Below are 19636 nucleotides of genomic sequence, written 5' to 3'. Positions count from 1 at the left end.
TGTTCTTCTTTTTTTTTTTTTTTACCCAGTGCTTGTTTCCCGTGACTGCCGACACAGTCATCGGTGACTGAATGGCCGAAAACCCGTATTTTTGACTTGCCCCATTGCAAATACAAATTCAACACCAAAAACTGAATAGAATGTATTTGGATTTTCCGTTAGGTTCGTCATCACGCCGTCAAACATCGGAACCATTTACGAATTGTGTCCGATGATTAAACCGTAATTGCCATTGCTAATATCATTATTTGAATCATCGTCACCGTCATAACTGTATTTCTTTGGTAATCATCATCGTCTTGGTCATCGAGGTTTCCCGCTAATATGGCAAAGATTACGACGATTGCAGACGCTTTTAAGTGGAGACACCAGCGATTCACTGTAACGCCTAAGGATAAGGAGTACACTATCCACTACCTTGGCAGCATGCGAACTGCCCGCTCCAGGGGAGACGCGTGTTGTGAGTACCCCGTGCGGAAGATCTGGAAGAACACGGCATGTGGAGAGCGCTACGTCAAAGTAGGTAACCGCTGAGAGTGGCGACGTAAACTTAGCTTTCTGTTATGTCATTTATGTCACTGATATTTGTATGTCATTCACCTCATTGTTTTTCGCATTTGTCAAAAGAGTATAATTTGAGAGGATATGACAGACGTACATTCAAACGCACAGACAAACATTCAAAGCACACGCACAGCTCTTCACGAATTATACCGTAATAATGACTTGAGTTATTAGCTGTGAAATAATGGCGTAAAGTTCCGTAGAAATGAATCATGATAGTTATATCGAATGAAACAGAACGCATTGATACCGTCAATGTTTTGATGACAAAAGACTAATAAAGCAGCTTTATTTTTCAATTGATTTTTGGCCTGTCGTTTCTCTTACGGGGAATGTTCCTACATGATTTATGTCCATTGGAAATGATTTCTACATCATGTCAAAAGTATGACTATTTTAGTGTTCTTGACAATTTATGCCTTGAGATATAGGCGGCTGATGGGCAGTGGAGGTTTTTTTCTCTATTCTAAAATGGGGATCTAATCAATGTTAAGTGCTCATGCGTTCTTAGTTATGGCCTGTAATCAAAGATATAACTACGTCCATTTTCCAATAACTTCAAGCCGATTATGATAAAGATGTGGCCACTGGAACGTATTCTTTCTTTCTTCATAAAACATCGCCATATCCCAATAGACTTTTCGACATTTATCTCCATATTTGACAGCATTTTCATATATTGCAATCAATTAAAGCAGGGAAAATTACTGAGAATGTTATAAAGCTTTCTGTCGGTATTTTTTTTGATATTTCATTACTTATATCATAATCACCGTACTTTAGATAGATAAGCCTTCCTTCTCTTATTGTCTCTGTCTTTGTCGTCATTTTCTTTGTCCCTGTCTTTTCCCACTTACTCTAAACTGTAAAGGTTATCCTGGCAGTATCTTTCTAATCTTGAGGACTGGACTGTTGCTTCTCTTTGTGTGCAAGTGTTTCCTTGCTCTCTTGGATGTGATAGTGCTTGAGTGTCTGAGTGTGTTGCATTCAAGAGGAACCTCAAGGTGTATCTCTATTTCCTCAATTGGCCAAGTCCTATTTCCTGATCATCTGGAGTAGATTTATATCATTTGCATAATTGTGCCCTGTCCTTTCTATTTGGGTGAATGTAGAGTTTGATGACATAATGACCAACAGTTGTAGCCTGAGAGATAAAAGGAAGATTCAACTTCTGTTTGTCTCAGAAGCGACGGCAATGAATTACACCTACCCGTGTAAAACAAAATGAAACATCCATTTTATAATTTGAAGAGTAGCGACGAGGTAAATGAAGAATAACTTGTTCCCAGAGACATAAAGGACGGATGTTATTTACTTTTATACACACAACTTACACACGCAATTTAGACAGAATTGCAAATACGGGTGCATTTACTTTTTCTTTTTATGACGCAATGAAATCGTGAAATGAGCAATTACTACGAAATAATTCTCGGTTGAAGTTTTTGGCAAATTACCGATCTCAAACTATCAAAAGAAGGAATTGGGCCATTCCTCTGGAATATCAGAACTGCACGTGCAGACGATCTATTTTTGTTAATTGGATGATAAGCTATAGTAGGCTGAAAACGAGCATTTGCTTTCAAGTCGATGTTGTTCAATTCCTCCTCCCTTTTAGCTTTTTTTCGCTCTCTCTCTCTCTAGATTTTTAGAACACTGTAAAAGAGGCAGCACAGTGGCCAGGGAGAGGAAAAGAGAGAGGGAAATGCAAAAAGGAGGAAGAGAATAAAAGGAATGTATGATGGGAGAGAGAGAGAGAGAGAGAGAGAGATGGAGAGAGAGAGAGAGGGAGGGAGAGAGACGGGAGGAGAAGGGGTTGGGGTTGGGGGATAAGGAAGAGGACGGGGAAGAAGGTGGATTTATTTGCATAGATGCATATTTTTGTAACAATAAAGTACGCATACATTTGATGCCTTTTTCATCCTTCTACATGCAGCAAGGTTGTTTTCAAACCAGCAGATTTCTTACGTTTGGCAGTGTTGTTTCGAACGATTATAATAAAATCTTTTCCTCTTCCTCGTGATGCTCGTTATTATTATTCTTTTTTGTCTGTGCCTTTCAATGATCATAAAACGCCATAGGAGCTGTTGCTATGGTCACCGATAATTGTGTTGGAAAGCTCTGAATTGTATGTCAGGCGTGAGAGGTGACCCGTTCGATATTTCGTGAGATATGCGATTTGATTATTTCTCTATCGTTGTGTCAGCGTCGTTTACTGTGATGATTGTCATATTCAACCATCTCTCTTCTAATACATATCGTATATTGAAGACACACGGTCTTCTGTTTCAAGACGTTTTGAATACTTTACCTATTTATCCCTTGTGAATATATTCACACACGCCGATATTAGATAATGTTAGTCTTTCTAACCTGACCGATTTTCGTTTTCTTTTTAATTCAATGTAAAATTGTAAATTCTGGTTCCGATTTGCTCAGCGAGGATTATGACTTGAAAGAAATTGTTGGGTGTCAAAGTGTAGATATCAGAATCAAAGTTCAAAATTCGACACCAGGCAGAATCTTGTTTTTAGAGACGTGATCAATCCCAGACGTTCAACTCATCAGATCTCTACAATAGTGGATGTAAGATTATGAGATCATTTACTACATGTACTGAAATGATTAATTGGTTCCTTTATCCCATGATCTCCTCTGAATACCGGAATTATTTGCAGACTCCAAAATAATCTCTAACATGTATACTCATATATTGTGACATTTTTAGTCAGTTCCTGAGTTTGTACGCGGAAAACAAAAGAAGACAAAACAAGAAATACAGGTATCCCTGTGCTTTACAAATGATCAAATTATTCAAGGAAAATTGTGGAAGGGTTTGCTGAAATATCAGGAGTAACCTAAACATATGTGTATATGTGTTCGTTAGTGTCAAGTTCTTCAGTTGTCGAATTATTTGAAACAATTTTGCTTTATTCCTTGAAGCAATGAAACTTTATGGCAGGCTGTATAGTTATTACTCATCCCGTATAAGTACCAACACGTCCATATTAAATAACGTGAATTGTTGTTTATGAATGACATATTATTGTCATAGAATATTCATATTAAAAATCATAACCTCTGAGTAGATCTGAAGAACAGAAGCATGACACCGTACAAGCCGTGCTTTTATGCTACCATGGGTAGCATGGGTAAGATGATTCGTGTGATGATTCGATTGATTGATGTGAAGCATGGGTAAGATGATTCGTGAAGATATCCCCGTTACCCTTTACAGTGTTTACACAGTAACTCTTCATATGATATTATGAAACTGTTCAATGATTTTCTAATTGAAAAAAAAAAAAAACCGGCAACGCCTCAAGTGAATTCCATCCAAATTCATAAAACCCTAATTTGCGGCACGCCCCCCCCCCTTTGGCCGTTCCATACAGCATCCGTTCTCTCTTTACCATTTGCATCCCTTCCGTTCCCCTTTCTCCAGCGTGGCGCCGAGTCGCCGTGAATCGGCAACGCATCCTTTCATGGCTGGTGATTGCCCTCAGAGTGTCTTCGATACCTTTGGTGCATTTCGCCACTCCTCTGAACCACAACCTTTACATCATTACATATGTCTTGTGTGTATGTGTGTGTGTACTACAAGAAAGAGCAGATCAAGCATCTTTGTTCTTTTCTATCTCATCATCATTTTCTCTGTCCATCTGTCCTACCAATTACTCTCTCTTTCTCCTTTGTTTTTTTCCCTCGCTCCTGATCTTCTTGTATATCCCTCTCATCATTTACTTGTTTTACCTTGCAGGCCCCTCTGTCTCATTCTCTTTTTCGTCTTGTAAATATCCACTTCTTAATATTTTCATCTTTTCATATCCTTCGTTTCTTTTGTCTTTTCACGTCTCCATCTATCTCTTCCGGTTTAGTACCGGTCGGAATCTCCTCCCCAAGGTAATTCTTAGTATTTCATTTCTTCCTCTCTCTCTCTCTCTCTCTCTCTCTCTCTCTCTGTATGTCTTCCTCTGTCGCCCTCCCTCTTCTTCTACATTTCCATCATCCTCCCGCATTGTCTCTATCTCATGCGGAGAAAAATGGGAGAACCAACAATGGTAGTTAAGGGTTGCTACGGTAACTGCAGAGTCATTTCACCGCGGTTTCGATAGTGAATACAATAGTCCCACTGCGCTATTGAAATTGCAGTAAACCCATTTGGAATTCGAATGAAGGGAGAGATATTTTGAGCTCAGTTATTCAAAAGCTGAAGAGAAGATGATCATACCGTTAGGATAAAAACGGATGGTGCACGATCCACCCATTATTGTTTGTTTTGTACACAGGAATGTTTACCGAGTTTTATTAAAGTTTTCAAAATCTAGACAAATGGCTGACATCTGTGGAGCCTCACCTATGCGTGACTACATAATTATGTGTGGTTTTACTTGTGATCATTGTTATGGCCTATGATTAACGTGATATGAAGCAATAGAATGACCTTCCAAGCAAACAGATCATGCAATTGACTGATGAGCAAGCAATGAAAAATTAGAATGTATAACGAACAAGATTGCTGACATTTCAATAATGATAATGCTTTTGTTTCATTATCAGATTTCATTATCAGATTTCATTATCAGATTTCATTATCAGATGCGATAAAAAGACATATTGGAGAATACAAGAATGGTGCATAAGACGACGGGAAAAAAACAGGGAATAAGGACCAAAGACATTACGCAAGGTGATGACAGGCTTATTCCGAGATTTACAGCTAAAGATCTTTCATTATAAAACCCAACACAAAATCTAGACGAGAAAACTGGAAAGGACAAAAGACACACAAAGGAAGGCATATTGATTATAATAAGGTGCATGCACATTTAAAGCAGCTAAGAGTTCATGCGTTGTTAGGTGCAAGAGAGAGCTTATAGCTTCTCGTGATTATCGAGAAAAATTCGAAATAACTTCAGGGCGAACTGCTTATGTCGACTGTATGGCATCATCGCTTTTGTCTGTAACCTAAAAAAAACATCCTTAACATTGTCAAAAGTGTACCCACCAATACGAAGAGTGAAATTGCACCAAGGTAACCCTTCTTTCTTCACGTTAAAGTCGTTGGTGATTAACCTGCAAGTGTAATTGTGGCCATTTTCACACATTTTCTGTAGCACTATGGTATACTACTGATGTACGTTGTACAATTGCCTTTCAGCTGCATGGTTTTGCATAATTACTTAAGACGTGTAAAGAAAAATACGGCATATTTGTTTTCTTTTTTTAAATCAGAAACACCCAAAAAGACATTTATCATTGTTTCTAGTTGTGGCACAAACGCAGACGTCAAATTGATACAGTATGGATCGAAGGTGATGAGCTTCTCTCAGGTGTGCCAACAACAACAATTTTGCAAGAAGCTGTTATGTTGAGATATTATACAAATGGTTCATCATTGAAAGACAATAAGCAACCATGGCAAAGGTACCACTGCCGTCACTCATTCTTTTAAGAATACTGATTGTACAGCGAGTAATTACAATAATAAAAATGATACCGTTTAAAAGAAGTTTAGTTAATAAATAGTATTGTAATGAAAAGTAATATCTTATAAAACATTGCCAATGTGATACTTATCACCTGTCGACGGTAAGAGTTGTTCTTTTTTTTTTTGGCATGCTCTAATAAACTCATGCAATCCAAATGTTTCTAGACACACTATTTCACTACATTGATATCAAATTCACACAAACTTCCTATGCACTATCATGCATGATATATTAGAAAATGAAACGGAATTTTTGTTTCCTCCTGGCCTTTAGCTCCTGTTATGAGATTATAAAACGCCTTTTTATTCCTGTATTCATATTCAATCAAGATAGAAAGTTATCTATTTAGGGTGCGACAGTTCTGGTCGAGGCGAGGATTTAGCTTTTAACGTTTTGCAAGATATTCAGAAACCACTCTATGAGATGTCAGAGAGCATGCAATTCTAAGGGGTATCAAAAGTGTATTTGATGAAAATCGGTTTTGAAATGGCTGAGATATTCAAAAACAAGGTGAAACAAAGAGATCCTAATAAAAGGCGTGGCCTGTAGTCTTTTATCATCACTTTTTTTGGATATCTCAGCCATTTGAAAACCAATTTTCATTAAATAAACATTAAATCCTTCTTAAAATTACATGCTCTTTCATATTTCATAAGAGGTTTCTCATTATCTCACTTAGAAATGTTCAAAACATGAATCACCACCTCAGCCAGTACTGTACAGCCCCTTTAAGGCTGAATAGATTTTGCATAAACTCTGCAATTCATTGGTAATGTGCGTATCAGGACAACTCCCCCGGAGGACTGCTCCCCCGGGGACTACTCCCACCTGACAGCTCCCCCGGAGGACCACTCCCCCGGAGGACGTCCCCCCCCCCCCCCCCCCCCGGAGGACTACTCCCCCGGAGGACGTCTCCCCCGGGGGACAACTCCCCCGGGGGACAACTGCCCCGGGGGACTACTTCCCCGGGGGACAACTCCCCCGGGGGACCACTCCCCTCTGACCACTCCCCCGGAGGACCACTCTCCCGAAGGACCACTCCCCCGGGGGGCAACTCCCCCGAAGGACAACTCCCACCTGACAACTGCCCCGGGGACGTCTCCTGGGGAACAATCCCATGACTGAACAGAGATGTTTCTTTTTCGTGTCCTAGAAATTAAAATTAAATTCATCCGTGTAAAAACAGTACTCTTTTTATATAGAATTTAAAGTAAAGTTAGCGTTACCTAAGACACATCCATCTTTATAACAAAGTTTTTGAAATCTCAGCACAAAGTTTTTACCATTGTACACGCTACATGTAATGTCGAAAAAAGTAGAAACGCAGGTCAATTTTACCACTGAAAGTTGGTCAAGAGATAAACATATTGACGGAAACACGCTTTTGAGGGGAGAGTTCATTCCTTCGCATGTACCTGTTATTCTTCATTATTTTATAGTATTTTAAGAAGGCCATTCTTTGATGATTTTCTTTTTCTTTTTGCAATTCATGATTATGATTTAGGGAATATGTTTAATGAAAGAAAGATATTATTCAGAGGGGTGAAGGCTCAAGGTTTTTAGTTTCTTCAGTTTGTCTCCCTCTACAAAGGGCATCCGATGCCATCGATATCGCTAAAGCATTTGCATTGTTCAAACTCGTCATGATCATAATACAACAAATTACTGCCAAGATCGTGTGCTTATTCTGACTGATTAAAGAAACAACGAAGGAACTCTCTAAATAACAGCCTAAATATTACAGTCGTCATCATTTGATATCTCTTGGAGATGGGCTAAAGAGGGTGACATTTTCAGAACATGCTCATCACACCTTAGTTTGATGACTTTGTGCCTACTGACACCATTTTTGAAAAAAAGAACGAAAAATGCGAAATCCAGGGTGCCCCGGCCGAAATCGTAAAAAAATCCAAGCTGGTCGCCGTTTCGGCTTTAAAAAGACATTTCTGGTTATAACTCGGCTATTTTTTGGTCAATTGTGATGGTTTTGGTGTCTAACCCCATGTCTTTGGGGTCATGGAAATGGATTATAATGATGATTTTAGTGTAAAACCTAATCTTCCACATGGTACTAACCTTTTGCCCATATTTAGGCATTATAAATTTCCCTTGCCCTTTACCCCTACCCCAACTGCCATTTTTTGGCACTTTTTCTGTATTTGTTCAAGTAGTATTGACTACCATACTCTTAATAACAAGTTCTAGCTCTCAATCTGGTGTTTTCTACCAACAATAGTACAGCAAGGGTTACTTTATACGTGTGTCATGCAGATACCGGTATGTGGCTGGTGCATTCAGGATGCATGGTAACTGTGCAACCAGTGCTAATACTGTTTCTGCATTACAGTGCGCAATGCCTGTTGGAAGATATTACCTTTTTACACGTTCAAGTCTTTTCAGGAACAGAATATTCATATTTTTTTCTGTCAATTATTTCTCCGACATTCGGAATTGTAATGATGTTCAGATAAATTCACAGTCAACATAACAAACGAAAATTGCACAATGAAATTACTGACAGTGACATACAGGATAGTAACTAACATAAGAATCTAAGATAGAAATCATAACCCCATTAAAAGGGTATTTCTAACAACATATTCCTTTGTAGAGGGAGACAAACTGAAGAAACTAAAAAACTTGAGCCTTCACCCCTCTGAATGATATCTTTCATTTAACATATTCCTTAATAAATCATAATCATGAATTGCAAAAAGAAAAAGAAAATCATAAAAGAATAGACTTCTTAAAATATTGTAAAATAATGAAGAATAACAGGTACATGCTAAGGAATGAACTCTCCCCTCTAAAGCGTGTTTCCGTCAATGTGTTTATCTCTTGACCAATTTTCAGTGATAAAATGGACCTGCGTTTCTACTTTTTTCGACATTACGTCATGTAGCATGTACAATGGTAAAAACTTTGTGCTGAGATTTCAAAAACTTTGTTATAAAGATGGACGTGTCTTATGTAACGCCAACTTTAATTTAAAATTTTATCTAAAAAGAATACTGTTTTTACACAGATGAATTTATTTTTAATTTCTAGGACACACAAAAAACCAATCTCTGTTCAGTATGGGATTGTCCCCCAGGAGACGTCCCCGGGGCAGTTGTCAGGTGGGAGTTGTCCTCCGTGGGAGTGGTCCTCCGGGGGAGTGGTCCTCCGGGGGAGTGGTCCTCCGGGGGAGTGGTCCCCCTGGAGAGTTGTCCCCCGGGGGAGTCGTCCCCCCGGGGGAGTCGTCCCCCCGGGGGAGTCGTCCTCCGGGGGAGACGTCCTCGGGGGGGTGTCAGGTGGGAGTAGTCCTCGGGGAGTTGTCCTCCGGGGGACAAGTCCTATAGTCCATGGGCCAAGACCCGAAAAATGGGTTGTTGGTACCATCTGAGGTGGCACAACCTTTTTGGTGTCAGTTTGTTTGTCGGGCATAGATATCATGCTTATCAAGCTATGATAGCATTTCCAAATGAGTAGCTTAGTCATAATAAATGAATTTTTAACCAATTTGGTCTCGTATTTATATCCCTATGCTTCTGAATCGAAACTAAACCGCTATACAAAGAAGAGCACTGCCTTCTGTATGTCCACAGGTGTTCTGTTGTAAACGCGGTGCGCTTAGTCTTTATTCAAGGCAGCGAAGGGAATATCCAAAGGGTTATGATGTCCACAGCTGTCTCGCGGTGCGCTTAGTTCTTTATCTAGACCAATGTACCGTTATCATATCTAAAGTTCCTCATAAAAGGGATTATCTATACTGTTTTTATACTACCCTATCAACAAATACATCAGTTTTAAACAAAAATCACTCTGTTCATTTACAATATCATTCATTATAGTGTATTGTAGTGTACCGGTACATTGTTTTTGCATTATCTCTCATTGTTGGATGGAAATAAAGCGACATTGGCGTGGTATCAGCGTTTTCACCGTAGCGTTTTCGCCTGAAAATGATAAATAATTGAAAGATACGGTAAAATTCACGAGGAATTGCTTTTGTTGTTGTTGTTGTTTTTAGATAAAAGGATATGCACTGTATCATACGCTTTGGATGTTCCCTTCGCCGTCTAGAATAAAGACTAAGCGCTGTGGACATCATAACCTTTGGATATTCCCTTCGCTGCCTTGAATAAAGACTAAGCGCACCGCGTTTAAACAGAACACCTGTGAACATACCATAGAACTGCATTTTACAGCTCTATGGAACATACAGAAGACAGTGCTCTTCTTTGTATGGCGGTTAGTTTCGATTCAGAAGTATAGGGATATAACAACGAGACCAAATTGGTTAAAAATTCATTTGCTATGACTAAGCTACTCATTTGGAAATGCTATCATAGCTTGATAAGCATATCTATGCCCGACAAACAAAATGACACCAAAAAGGTTTTGCCACCTCAGATGGTACCAATATCTGGCCTGGCCCATGGACTACTAGACCCGGTAATGTGAGTAGACAAGTCTTAGCAAATCTGCTGCTACAAATAAGTCGTCGGAAGTGTTTTCAACCGCGTGCGTGCATGAAATTATGCATTCGGATCAAGTCGGCACATCTGGGGTTGTATGACATTTTTGAAAAAACAAATATTTTTTTTTTCCTTGTCCGCCTTGGACTACTTAACATAACAATGTCGGAATTTCGGAGCTTGGGTATTTGTTCCATGTTCGTCGTGTCACTGCCGACAACCAAGGACAGCCTGATGATAGTGTCGCTGCCCGGAAGGCAGTACATGACAGGTTCGAGTCCCACTGGTTCCTTTTCCCGACATGTTTGTTAATTTACAGATCAGCAGTTGCGATCTTAACAAATTTAATTTGTGAAGGGAGACAAAAGGTGAAGAACCTTGCGCCTGAAAAATCATTTTGTTCTCAATCGGAACTCACATTTTCCCCATCTTCCACCCATGAAGCTTTTCGAAAGAGTGAAAAAAAAATGTTTAAGAACAGTCAGTGATGTCTAATGAAGGATAAGACGTTGTGAATGATTTTCAGGTTGAAATTAATGAAATTATTGCGTTGAGTTGTTTTTGATGCATCTGATTGACAATTTAGAGCGTTTTAGGTTGGTATCATCAATAGTGTTCAATCATCCTTTCAGTGCTTGGCATACAATGTTCAAGGTCAAAGAAACCCTTTACTTCAAACCCCATTTTCATAAAAGCAGCAATCCCACGTGGTCAACTTTAATTTCATTTACTTTATTTCATTTTATTTTCATTTCTGACGAAAGTATACAATATGACATTTGCATATAAAAAAGTAAAGTACAATGTGACTTTCGCATATTCAATGAGATTTAAATGCACGTCGTTTGTTTACAATGAGACCAAACATACTTCATAGATGAAGAAATGCATGGATAAACTGTTACTGGATCGTAACAAAGGAAAAAAAAAGAATCGCAACAAACAAAGAAACACACACAAAAACTTTCCTTATTTCATTTTGATTACTTAATTACCATTCCATTTGATGACTTGGATATCATGAAAGCTTATCATTTAAATCGACAGCTCAGGAATTCTGTCTACCTGAACTCATGTGATCTGCCTTTGGTGTGTTTTGTGAGAATATTATATTCATCCCAATATGTATTTGTTCGTAGAATAACATAATATGTGTGTATACTTCCAAGAAATCGAAAGTGTTTGTTTGTTTGTTTGTTTTTTCTTTTTTGCTTATTGTCGTTCAATGATTGTCCGGCACGATCGCTATGTTTGTTACTAGCTTCCTTTTTGTTTCGTGATACAATTTATTTCACCTTTTCCGTTTTAGGAGGTGCTAAAGTCCAAAATTTAAAGAAATGGTACAGTTTCGGTGTGAGCCTCAGGTTTCCAGCATATTTTGATTATGATTTTTTTTGTAAGATAATAAGAAACCTCTTACGAAATACATAAAAGCATATAATTCTAAGGGGAATTCAAAGTTTATTTGATGAAAATTGGCTTTGAAATGGCTAAGATATCCAAAAAACAAACAAACAAACAAAGCAATCCTAATGAAAGATAAGGCCAGCCTTTCAAATAAATCCCTTTGCTTTACTTTGTTTTTGGATATCTCATTTCAAAACCGATTTGCATCAGATAAACTCTTAATTCCTCTTAGAATCGTATGCTCTTTAACATTTTGTAAAGTTATTTAAGTATCTTGCAAAAAACGTAAACGCTGAATCTTTACTATACCATCCCTTTAAAACACACTGATTACAGTCTTTTTGAGCAAGCCGAAAGTTATCCTTCACAAAAAATTGTGTGGATCAGATGCGGCACTCACAAAAGTGTTGTTTTCTGATTTGGACTTCTCGTCTGCGTAGTAAGCTGAACACCTTTCCTATCTCCGTAGAGGATAGGGAATTATGAAGGATTTGCTCTGTTCTTACCGGAGGAGGCATTCTCCTATTCGTTTCCCTGGTGACAAAGTATTGCTCTGCGTCATTTTTTTTTTTCAGATGCATCAACTGCATTGTGACACAGTAACCGTGAGGTCATGGCATAATTGACGTTACACATCTAGCTCTATGTAAATCTTACTTGAGCATCGGAGAGGACACCTCTCGGGCATGATATAGCATGGTGTTGTTGCAGTTCTATTGTGCGTTTCTTTTATTCCTATGTTTGGCTTTACGTGTTGGCTGTATGTTCAGGTGAACAATGTCAGGAAGTGATAACGCCTTGAAGTTTGAGTCATTCCAACACAATTGATCACCTGTTTCTGTTTCTGTGTGTGTGTGTGTGTGTGTGTGTGTGTGTGTGTGTGTGTGTGTGTTTTGTATTAAGGCTCAACATCAACGTCGATCAGATGGTCACTTTTTAAGAAACATATGTTTTTGGGTAGCCTGATTGGCCACCAATTCAGTCTAATTTGATTTAATTTGATTCAGTTCAATTCAATTAAAATTTCATTTCATTTTTTTTTCCGAAAAGAACATACATGTAGACATTTCACTTTCTTTGGTAACAGAGAATAATGTTTCATAAGCGAAACAAAGTTAATTGAGAAGAGCAAAGAATAATTGTGCAACCGTGTAGTAATCATACGTTGTCACGAGCACTGAACTGAAAAAAAAAATGAAATAACAATACCCAAATTTTGAAAAATGGAGGAACCCACTGAAAAGACAAAGCTTGTAGAATGTGGGCCCCCAGGTAAGAATGTCAATTGAAAAATAAGTTAATGCACAAAGGAAAAAAGTGATCTGGAAGCTCGCTGAGAAGACAGAGTAACAAACAGACACACATACACACAGGAGAATGAACATCAAACGAGACTAGAACAACAATGAAACTAATAAAGCAAATAGAAAGAATAATAATTCTAAACAAGACTAATATGACAGGAAGACAACACAACTGATCCAGCGTTCCTCGACAGAAGTATGTCGAAAAAAATAATGGCACGAGTGAAAAGGACACGGAAATATAGAGAAATTGACGCAGAAATGATATAGATAAAGTCGAATCCTAATCTGCATGTGTTTTAGGACAATAGGGACGAGAAAATACGTCACAGTATATCATCTGCAATGCAAGGTCTTCGAAAGGATAACAAAATGAGCCAACAGGCTGGTTCAAATCCATAATTCATAACTCAAAGAATTCCAATAAGTAATGCCAGTATAGACAATATAAAAGGCATGAGTAGCACTATGTTTCTCTCGAAAACCAAATTGAGAATTGATAATTGCAGGTTCAAAAATTAATAATTCTCTTACAAATGCGTTTTTTTCTAAAACTTTTTACAACGATGACAATAATGAAATTGAACTGCTGATTCAGATTTGTCTTCTTTAATAAATAATGGCCAATTTCATCTTATCAGAAAACACACCGTTAGAAATTGACAAATTGAATATATGAGCGAGTAGATTAGAAACTGATGGGGATGTAACACCTTTAAGAATAAGATTATCTACGACATCGTAACCAGATCTGTTCTTGTTCTGCAAAGAAGATACAATATCAAAAACCTCATGTCTTTTAGGGCCTAATATAGTTTGAGTAAGGACAAAACGGAATTGAGGTTTTGCTGACCCAGATATTTAGTAAAATGGTTTTCTGACGCAGGGGTATTTTGATCATAATTTTTGTCTACCTCTGAAAAATAAGAATCAAAAACTTTTGCAATGTGAACAGAGTCACTGATTGTTTTATTTTTCAATTTTAAGTTATCAATATCTGAATTCTTACTTGGATTTTTTTTTTCATATCAAACCCATATCTCTGCAATTGCTAAAAGTAATACTTTTTTCTTTACAGAATGTAAAATCGTTGTTACAGTCTTTTTTACATGAAATGTACTTATATTTGATTGCTAATTTTTTTTTCAAATTTTCATCTGTAATGCAATCGATTTTTTTTTCTAGTTAATTGAACGAAGAATTGATTTTGAAATCCACGATAACCAAGGTGTCGTTTTATATCCTGAGTTATTTCATTTTTGTTTTGTAATTACATCATCCAAATACAAATGTTTCCATGAGATAATCAAAAGAAAAATTGATATCACCACTTTCAAATACTATTGACCAGTAAGCATTTCCAAGAACCAAATCAGGAATAGCCAACTTTTCAGGCGAAGCTCTACGACTTGATACAGGAAATTAACTGAAGTTTTAGGAGTAAAATAAGGCATAATTGGATAATAATTGGTCATGATTATATAAAAGAATCATAAAGTTATTAGTAAGGAGTAGGGTATTACAAAACAAATTATCAAAATTATCAGAATTATCATGGTAGCAGAATGATCTGAGAGAGTAGGAAATAGAACAAAAAGAATGAAAGGGAAAGAAGAATCAAAGAATAGAATAGAGAAAGAGGGATAGAAACAAAGAGAGAGAAAAAAGAAAGAAAGAGAGAAGGAGAACAAAGAGCTTAAGAAATTTAGTATTGTTATGAAGGGCTGGAAATTATAAGAAGTAGTTTTTTGTGTGTCCTAATTCTATAATGGTTGATGGGTGTTATCCAAAAATCGTACTAAAAACGCATTTGCCTATGATCACTGATCGTGCATTGTGATTTCTATCATTTAAAAATAAATACAGGTGAAGCTGTTTGTTGGCAGTAAAGGGATGCGACTAGTCAGGGCGGACGCGTCAAGTTGCGGCGAGAAGAAAGAGGACAGGGAACAGTTCTTCAGCTTGCATAGGATCACGTGCTGCGTGGCGGACAAACAGCATCCCACCGTCTTCGCGTGGATTTATCGCCACGAGCTGCCACGCCTCCAGGTGGGAGCTATGAACCTCAAAAAAATGTCGGTCACTTTCTTCAACCAATAGAAAAAAAGAAATCAATTACATTGCAAATAATATCTGGGCCTGTTATTACTAGCTGATACACATAAGCATACACTATGTTTTGCCCTGTTGCTTTAGGCACACGCTTGCATACGATCATTATATATTCATGCACCTTGTCTTGGTCTGTGGTTGGAGGCATACATAAAGAAAAGCATACACTGCAAACATGTGCATTATATCTTGGCTGTTGTTATAGGGAAACACTAGCTTACAAACGTTACAATATCATGTAAAATATGATATCATTATGTAATTATCGTTGCGGAAATGATATCATTTACGCACTATTAATTTTCTTTGCCTGGTGTTTGAGGACACTAGTAAGACCTATAAATATTGGATGCATCCACGATATCAAAGGACTCTAACCATGATACTAACAATGAGTTTACCTTTAAGAAGCCAAGATATTATAGTACGTATCCTGTCTCAGATTAACATGCATATGTAATAATAGTCAGTTCTCCTACAGATCAACATTATAAAAACCACAACACGCACACCTCACAACATTGCCGCTGTTTATCCAGTGGTTGGTGACATTCATTGTGTACTTGCGATAGTTTACTTTACATTGTAAGGTTACCTTGGGCCATGTTCCTAGTAAGCCCCTCTTCTGAACATGGTCTGCATAGCTAGTCTTTTCTTTTTTTTTATTTTAGTGGTTCTGCCGCCGATTGTGCTACACAACATGTATTGAAGGATACAAATTAGTCGTACAGTTATACCGACACTTTGTTATAGTTTGTTACTGTTGTATCAAAATGGAATGCAGAAACAAAACTGAACTGAACTGAATCGAACGGTATCAATTAACAACGCAATACACACAGACAGCTCTCGGCACAAAATACAAAGAACTTCGTATCAAATATAGTGAAACAATGCAACATAAACAAACGAATATAATCAAAAATAGCGGTGAAGGTCGTTGGACGTTTTTTGTTTTGCCATATACATTTTCCTTATTTCATACGAGTTTCCTATAAATGCGGTAACAGGAAACACGCAACTTATGGATGACTGAACGTTTATTTTGAAATACTTCCCTCCCTCCAGACACTGTCTTTGAGGGGGGGGGGGGGGTTGGTTGCTTTAGTTTTAAGGTACATGTAGAAGGCAGGTTTAAACCGATTATGATAACCACGTAGACGTTTAAGACATGCCCTTTTCTCGTAATGTTGACAGAGTCTAATATTTCAGAATGATGACAAAAATACAAACACACAGATATTACACCCTTGTTATCGTCACTATATAGCGTATATTTTCTTTAATAGTGAGTCAGTTATCATTTGCATTGTCATTATTTTGATAAGTATAATCGGATATGATTCAGATAAAAAAAAATGATTCATGACATATTACTTGTATAGATTTCATGCCTCCGCCACGAAGTGGTGCCGGAGGCATTGTTGTTTTTTTTTCGGGTTGTCCGTTCGTCCGTCCGTCCGTCCTTCCGTCCGTAATCAATTTTGTGGACAGCGTAACTAAAAAAAACCGTTTAAGGTATCCTAATGAAACTTGGTATGTATATATATGAGTGGGCGAAGTTGTGCCTATCAACTTTTAGGTGCACATGCTCAAGATCAAAGGTCACAGGTCAAGGTCAAACGCTCAAAATTTCACTATTTCCCCCATATCCATGCAATGCCTGAAGGTATGTTCTTGAAATTTAGTGTATATATACTACCAAATAAAGATTCTCCAGAGAGAGTTTCGGGTCATGAGGTAAAAGGTCAAGGGTCAAAGGTTAAGTCAAAATGTTGAAATTGTACGCTTTTTTCCATATCTTGCAAATGGTTCAAGGTATCTTCGTCATGTTCGTGGAACGTAGTATAATAAGCATGTACTGACTGGCAGTGATTATCTAGGGAATTGGGAGGTCATGGGTCATGGGGGGGGGGGGGCTCAAAGGTTAAGGTCAACTCTTCAAAATGTCACTACTTCATATTTATGCAATGTCTGCAGGATTTTTCTTGAAACTTGATATATACATGTATTATCCAAAATATATTCCGTGGAAAGTTTCTTGCCAAAAGGTCAAAGGTCAAGTAAAAGTGCTAAATTTCACTTCTTCCTCCATATCTCGAAAGTAGCTCAAGGTATCATGAAACTTGTTACATAATTATCTACATGTTCTACCTAACAGTATTCTGTTTGGAACTTTAAGGTGAAAGGTCAAGGGTCAAAGGACAGGTTTAAATACAAATATTTTACCATACTGGAATTACACTTTTTCTCCTTACTTTGTAAATTATAAAAGGGTCAGAAGTCAAGTAAAAATCCTCAAATCCCCAAATACCTGCAATCTGACAATTAAGTCATTCATGCAATGAAACCTAGTTCAAGGAAAGTGGGCATTCAGCACATTTGTGACAAACCTGTCATTTTGATATTTTGTCTATTATAGTTGAAACTGTCATCACACATTGTCAAAACATTGTACTATGAAACTATTAGGAGACCCATGCATTGTGGCGGAGGCACACAAGTCGCCGTAGAGACATTTCTATTCTTTTTAAACTTTAATGTTTTATTTCATATTTTGACAAAAAATACACACTTAACTTTCTTTACTTACAGGGAGTAAAGTAAAAAAAAGATTTTAGAATGGAAAGATTACACAGTAATTGCGGAACTTTATGTAGTAATCTTATATACATTGTCATGAAAAGTGAAGTGAAGTTTGAAAATGAAGGGACCCGCTAAAAGGGAAAGCTTGTACATAGAATATGGGCCCTTCTGGTAGAAAACAGCAATAGAAATATACATTTAAGGAATATACATTCAAGGACAAAAAAAGAAGAAGTCTGGAAGCCCACTGAAAAAAAAACCCCTAGAATAACAAATAGACACACGTACACAGACACGAATGAATATGAAACGAGACTGGGACAACAGTAAGATTACTAAAAGGAAATGCTCTGGAACAAAACATAATGAGACAGAACTAACAAACAGTAAGACAATACAACAAACAATAAAGCACAACGGAGACAGTTTACCAATGCGTGCGTTGTGAAAAATTTCAAGGTTTCCGAAACAACAGCAATCTGTCCAATCAATGTTAACATTACAGAAATGTGTCATCATGGAGTAAGTCTTTATTTCAGAGTTCGAGTGTTATTATGAGATCGCTATTTACATGATGACAATGCTACAGTATAACTTCTCATTTTCTCAGAAAATTGCGATAGCCTTAAAGTCCCCTTATCAATTTATGAAGATGTATTTTGCGTCAAAAATGTTTTGATTTATAAGCGCGCATACTCATTTGAATTGAATCATGAAAATCTAATAGTTGAAACTCAAACGGATCACTATTTCTGTAGCTATGTATACAGTTAACAACAAAATTATTCATACCCCTGAGAAATTACAAGTTTTGAGCAGATTTCCTACAAGTGAAGGAAGGAGTAATGGTGATTGGGTGTTTAATTTTTACTCTTATTTGTCCTCCATAAATTGACATTTATTCCAGTTTCACCTCATTTGCATAACAATAGAAATGTTGAGATATAACACCCAATCACAAGCACTCAATCATTTACTTGTGAGAAATCTGCTCAAAACCAAAAATGTCCCTGGGGTATGAATAATTTTGTTAACTGTACATAAATATTTCATGCAGACAATGGACATAAAGTCAGACACATTCCTTTATTGTAAAAATGAAGGTAACGCACGCACGCGCGCACACTCACTACAAACACACACACGCACCAATACCCATCCAAATACATGACTGTCACAATCTGACAATGATAAATAGAAAAATAACGCGTCTCCTTCAATAATATTCTTGTACATCAGGTTTCCCTACGTGTTCACGCGGCGGCCTGCACCAAGGACGACAAAACCAAGGAAATAGCAACCGCCATCGCGTGCATGTACCAGACCGCCTTCGAGCTCTTCAAACGCGAGAAGCTGGCCAGCAATAAAAAACTGGAGATGCTGACCAGCATCGACCGCCTTAGCGACAAGAGCTGGAGCGATGACAGCGACGACGGGGATGACAGCGGAGACAACATCTCGATCACGGAAGCCCTGCCGCCGACACCTCTGCGGAAGATCATTAACTCTCGCTCGTCTTTCAAGCCGCCCCTGGCCCACCGTCTCAGTCTGCAGACACAAATGTTGGTGATCCGAGAAAGCAAGGATGAAGGAAAGGAGAATTCCAAGATGAGGTACAACATCGAGGATCTTGGTATCCTTGATAGCCCCACCCTAAAAAGGGAGGAGGAACGATTCGAAGACTTCAAGCCCGCCGATGCAGAACTCTAAA

At 37.8% G+C, this 19636-nt stretch overlaps 1 protein-coding gene across 1 annotated transcript; it reads left to right on the top strand.

The window, feature by feature from the left end:
* Positions 1–324: 324 nt before the first annotated feature.
* Positions 325–19635, top strand: LOC139742693 (protein FAM43A-like). The gene is made up of 3 exons (XM_071653222.1): positions 325–519; positions 15094–15276; positions 19165–19635. The coding sequence occupies exons 1-3, from the start codon at positions 325–327 to the stop codon at positions 19633–19635; spliced, it is 849 nt and encodes a 282-aa protein (XP_071509323.1).
* The last annotated feature ends 1 nt before the right edge of the window (position 19636 follows it).

This window comes from Diadema antillarum, unplaced genomic scaffold (genome assembly GCF_040938485.1).
Source record: "Diadema antillarum isolate AM-2024a unplaced genomic scaffold, OU_Dant_1.0 seq00001014_RagTag, whole genome shotgun sequence".
NCBI classification, from domain to species: Eukaryota; Metazoa; Echinodermata; class Echinoidea; order Diadematoida; family Diadematidae; genus Diadema; species Diadema antillarum.
Note: the sequence above shows the minus strand (reverse complement) of the source record. Positions and strands in the feature narration are given on the sequence as shown.

What these genes read in the sequence shown, in the direction of transcription:
- LOC139742693 (XM_071653222.1), top strand. Translation starts at nt 325, where the DNA reads ATGGCAAAGATTACGACGATTGCAGACGCTTTTAAGTGGAGACACCAG. An exon ending in GTGGAGAGCGCTACGTCAAA is followed by an intron (nt 520 to 15,093) that starts GTAGGTAACCGC and finishes AAATAAATACAG; the next exon opens with GTGAAGCTGTTTGTTGGCAG. An exon ending in ACGAGCTGCCACGCCTCCAG is followed by an intron (nt 15,277 to 19,164) that starts GTGGGAGCTATG and finishes CTTGTACATCAG; the next exon opens with GTTTCCCTACGTGTTCACGC.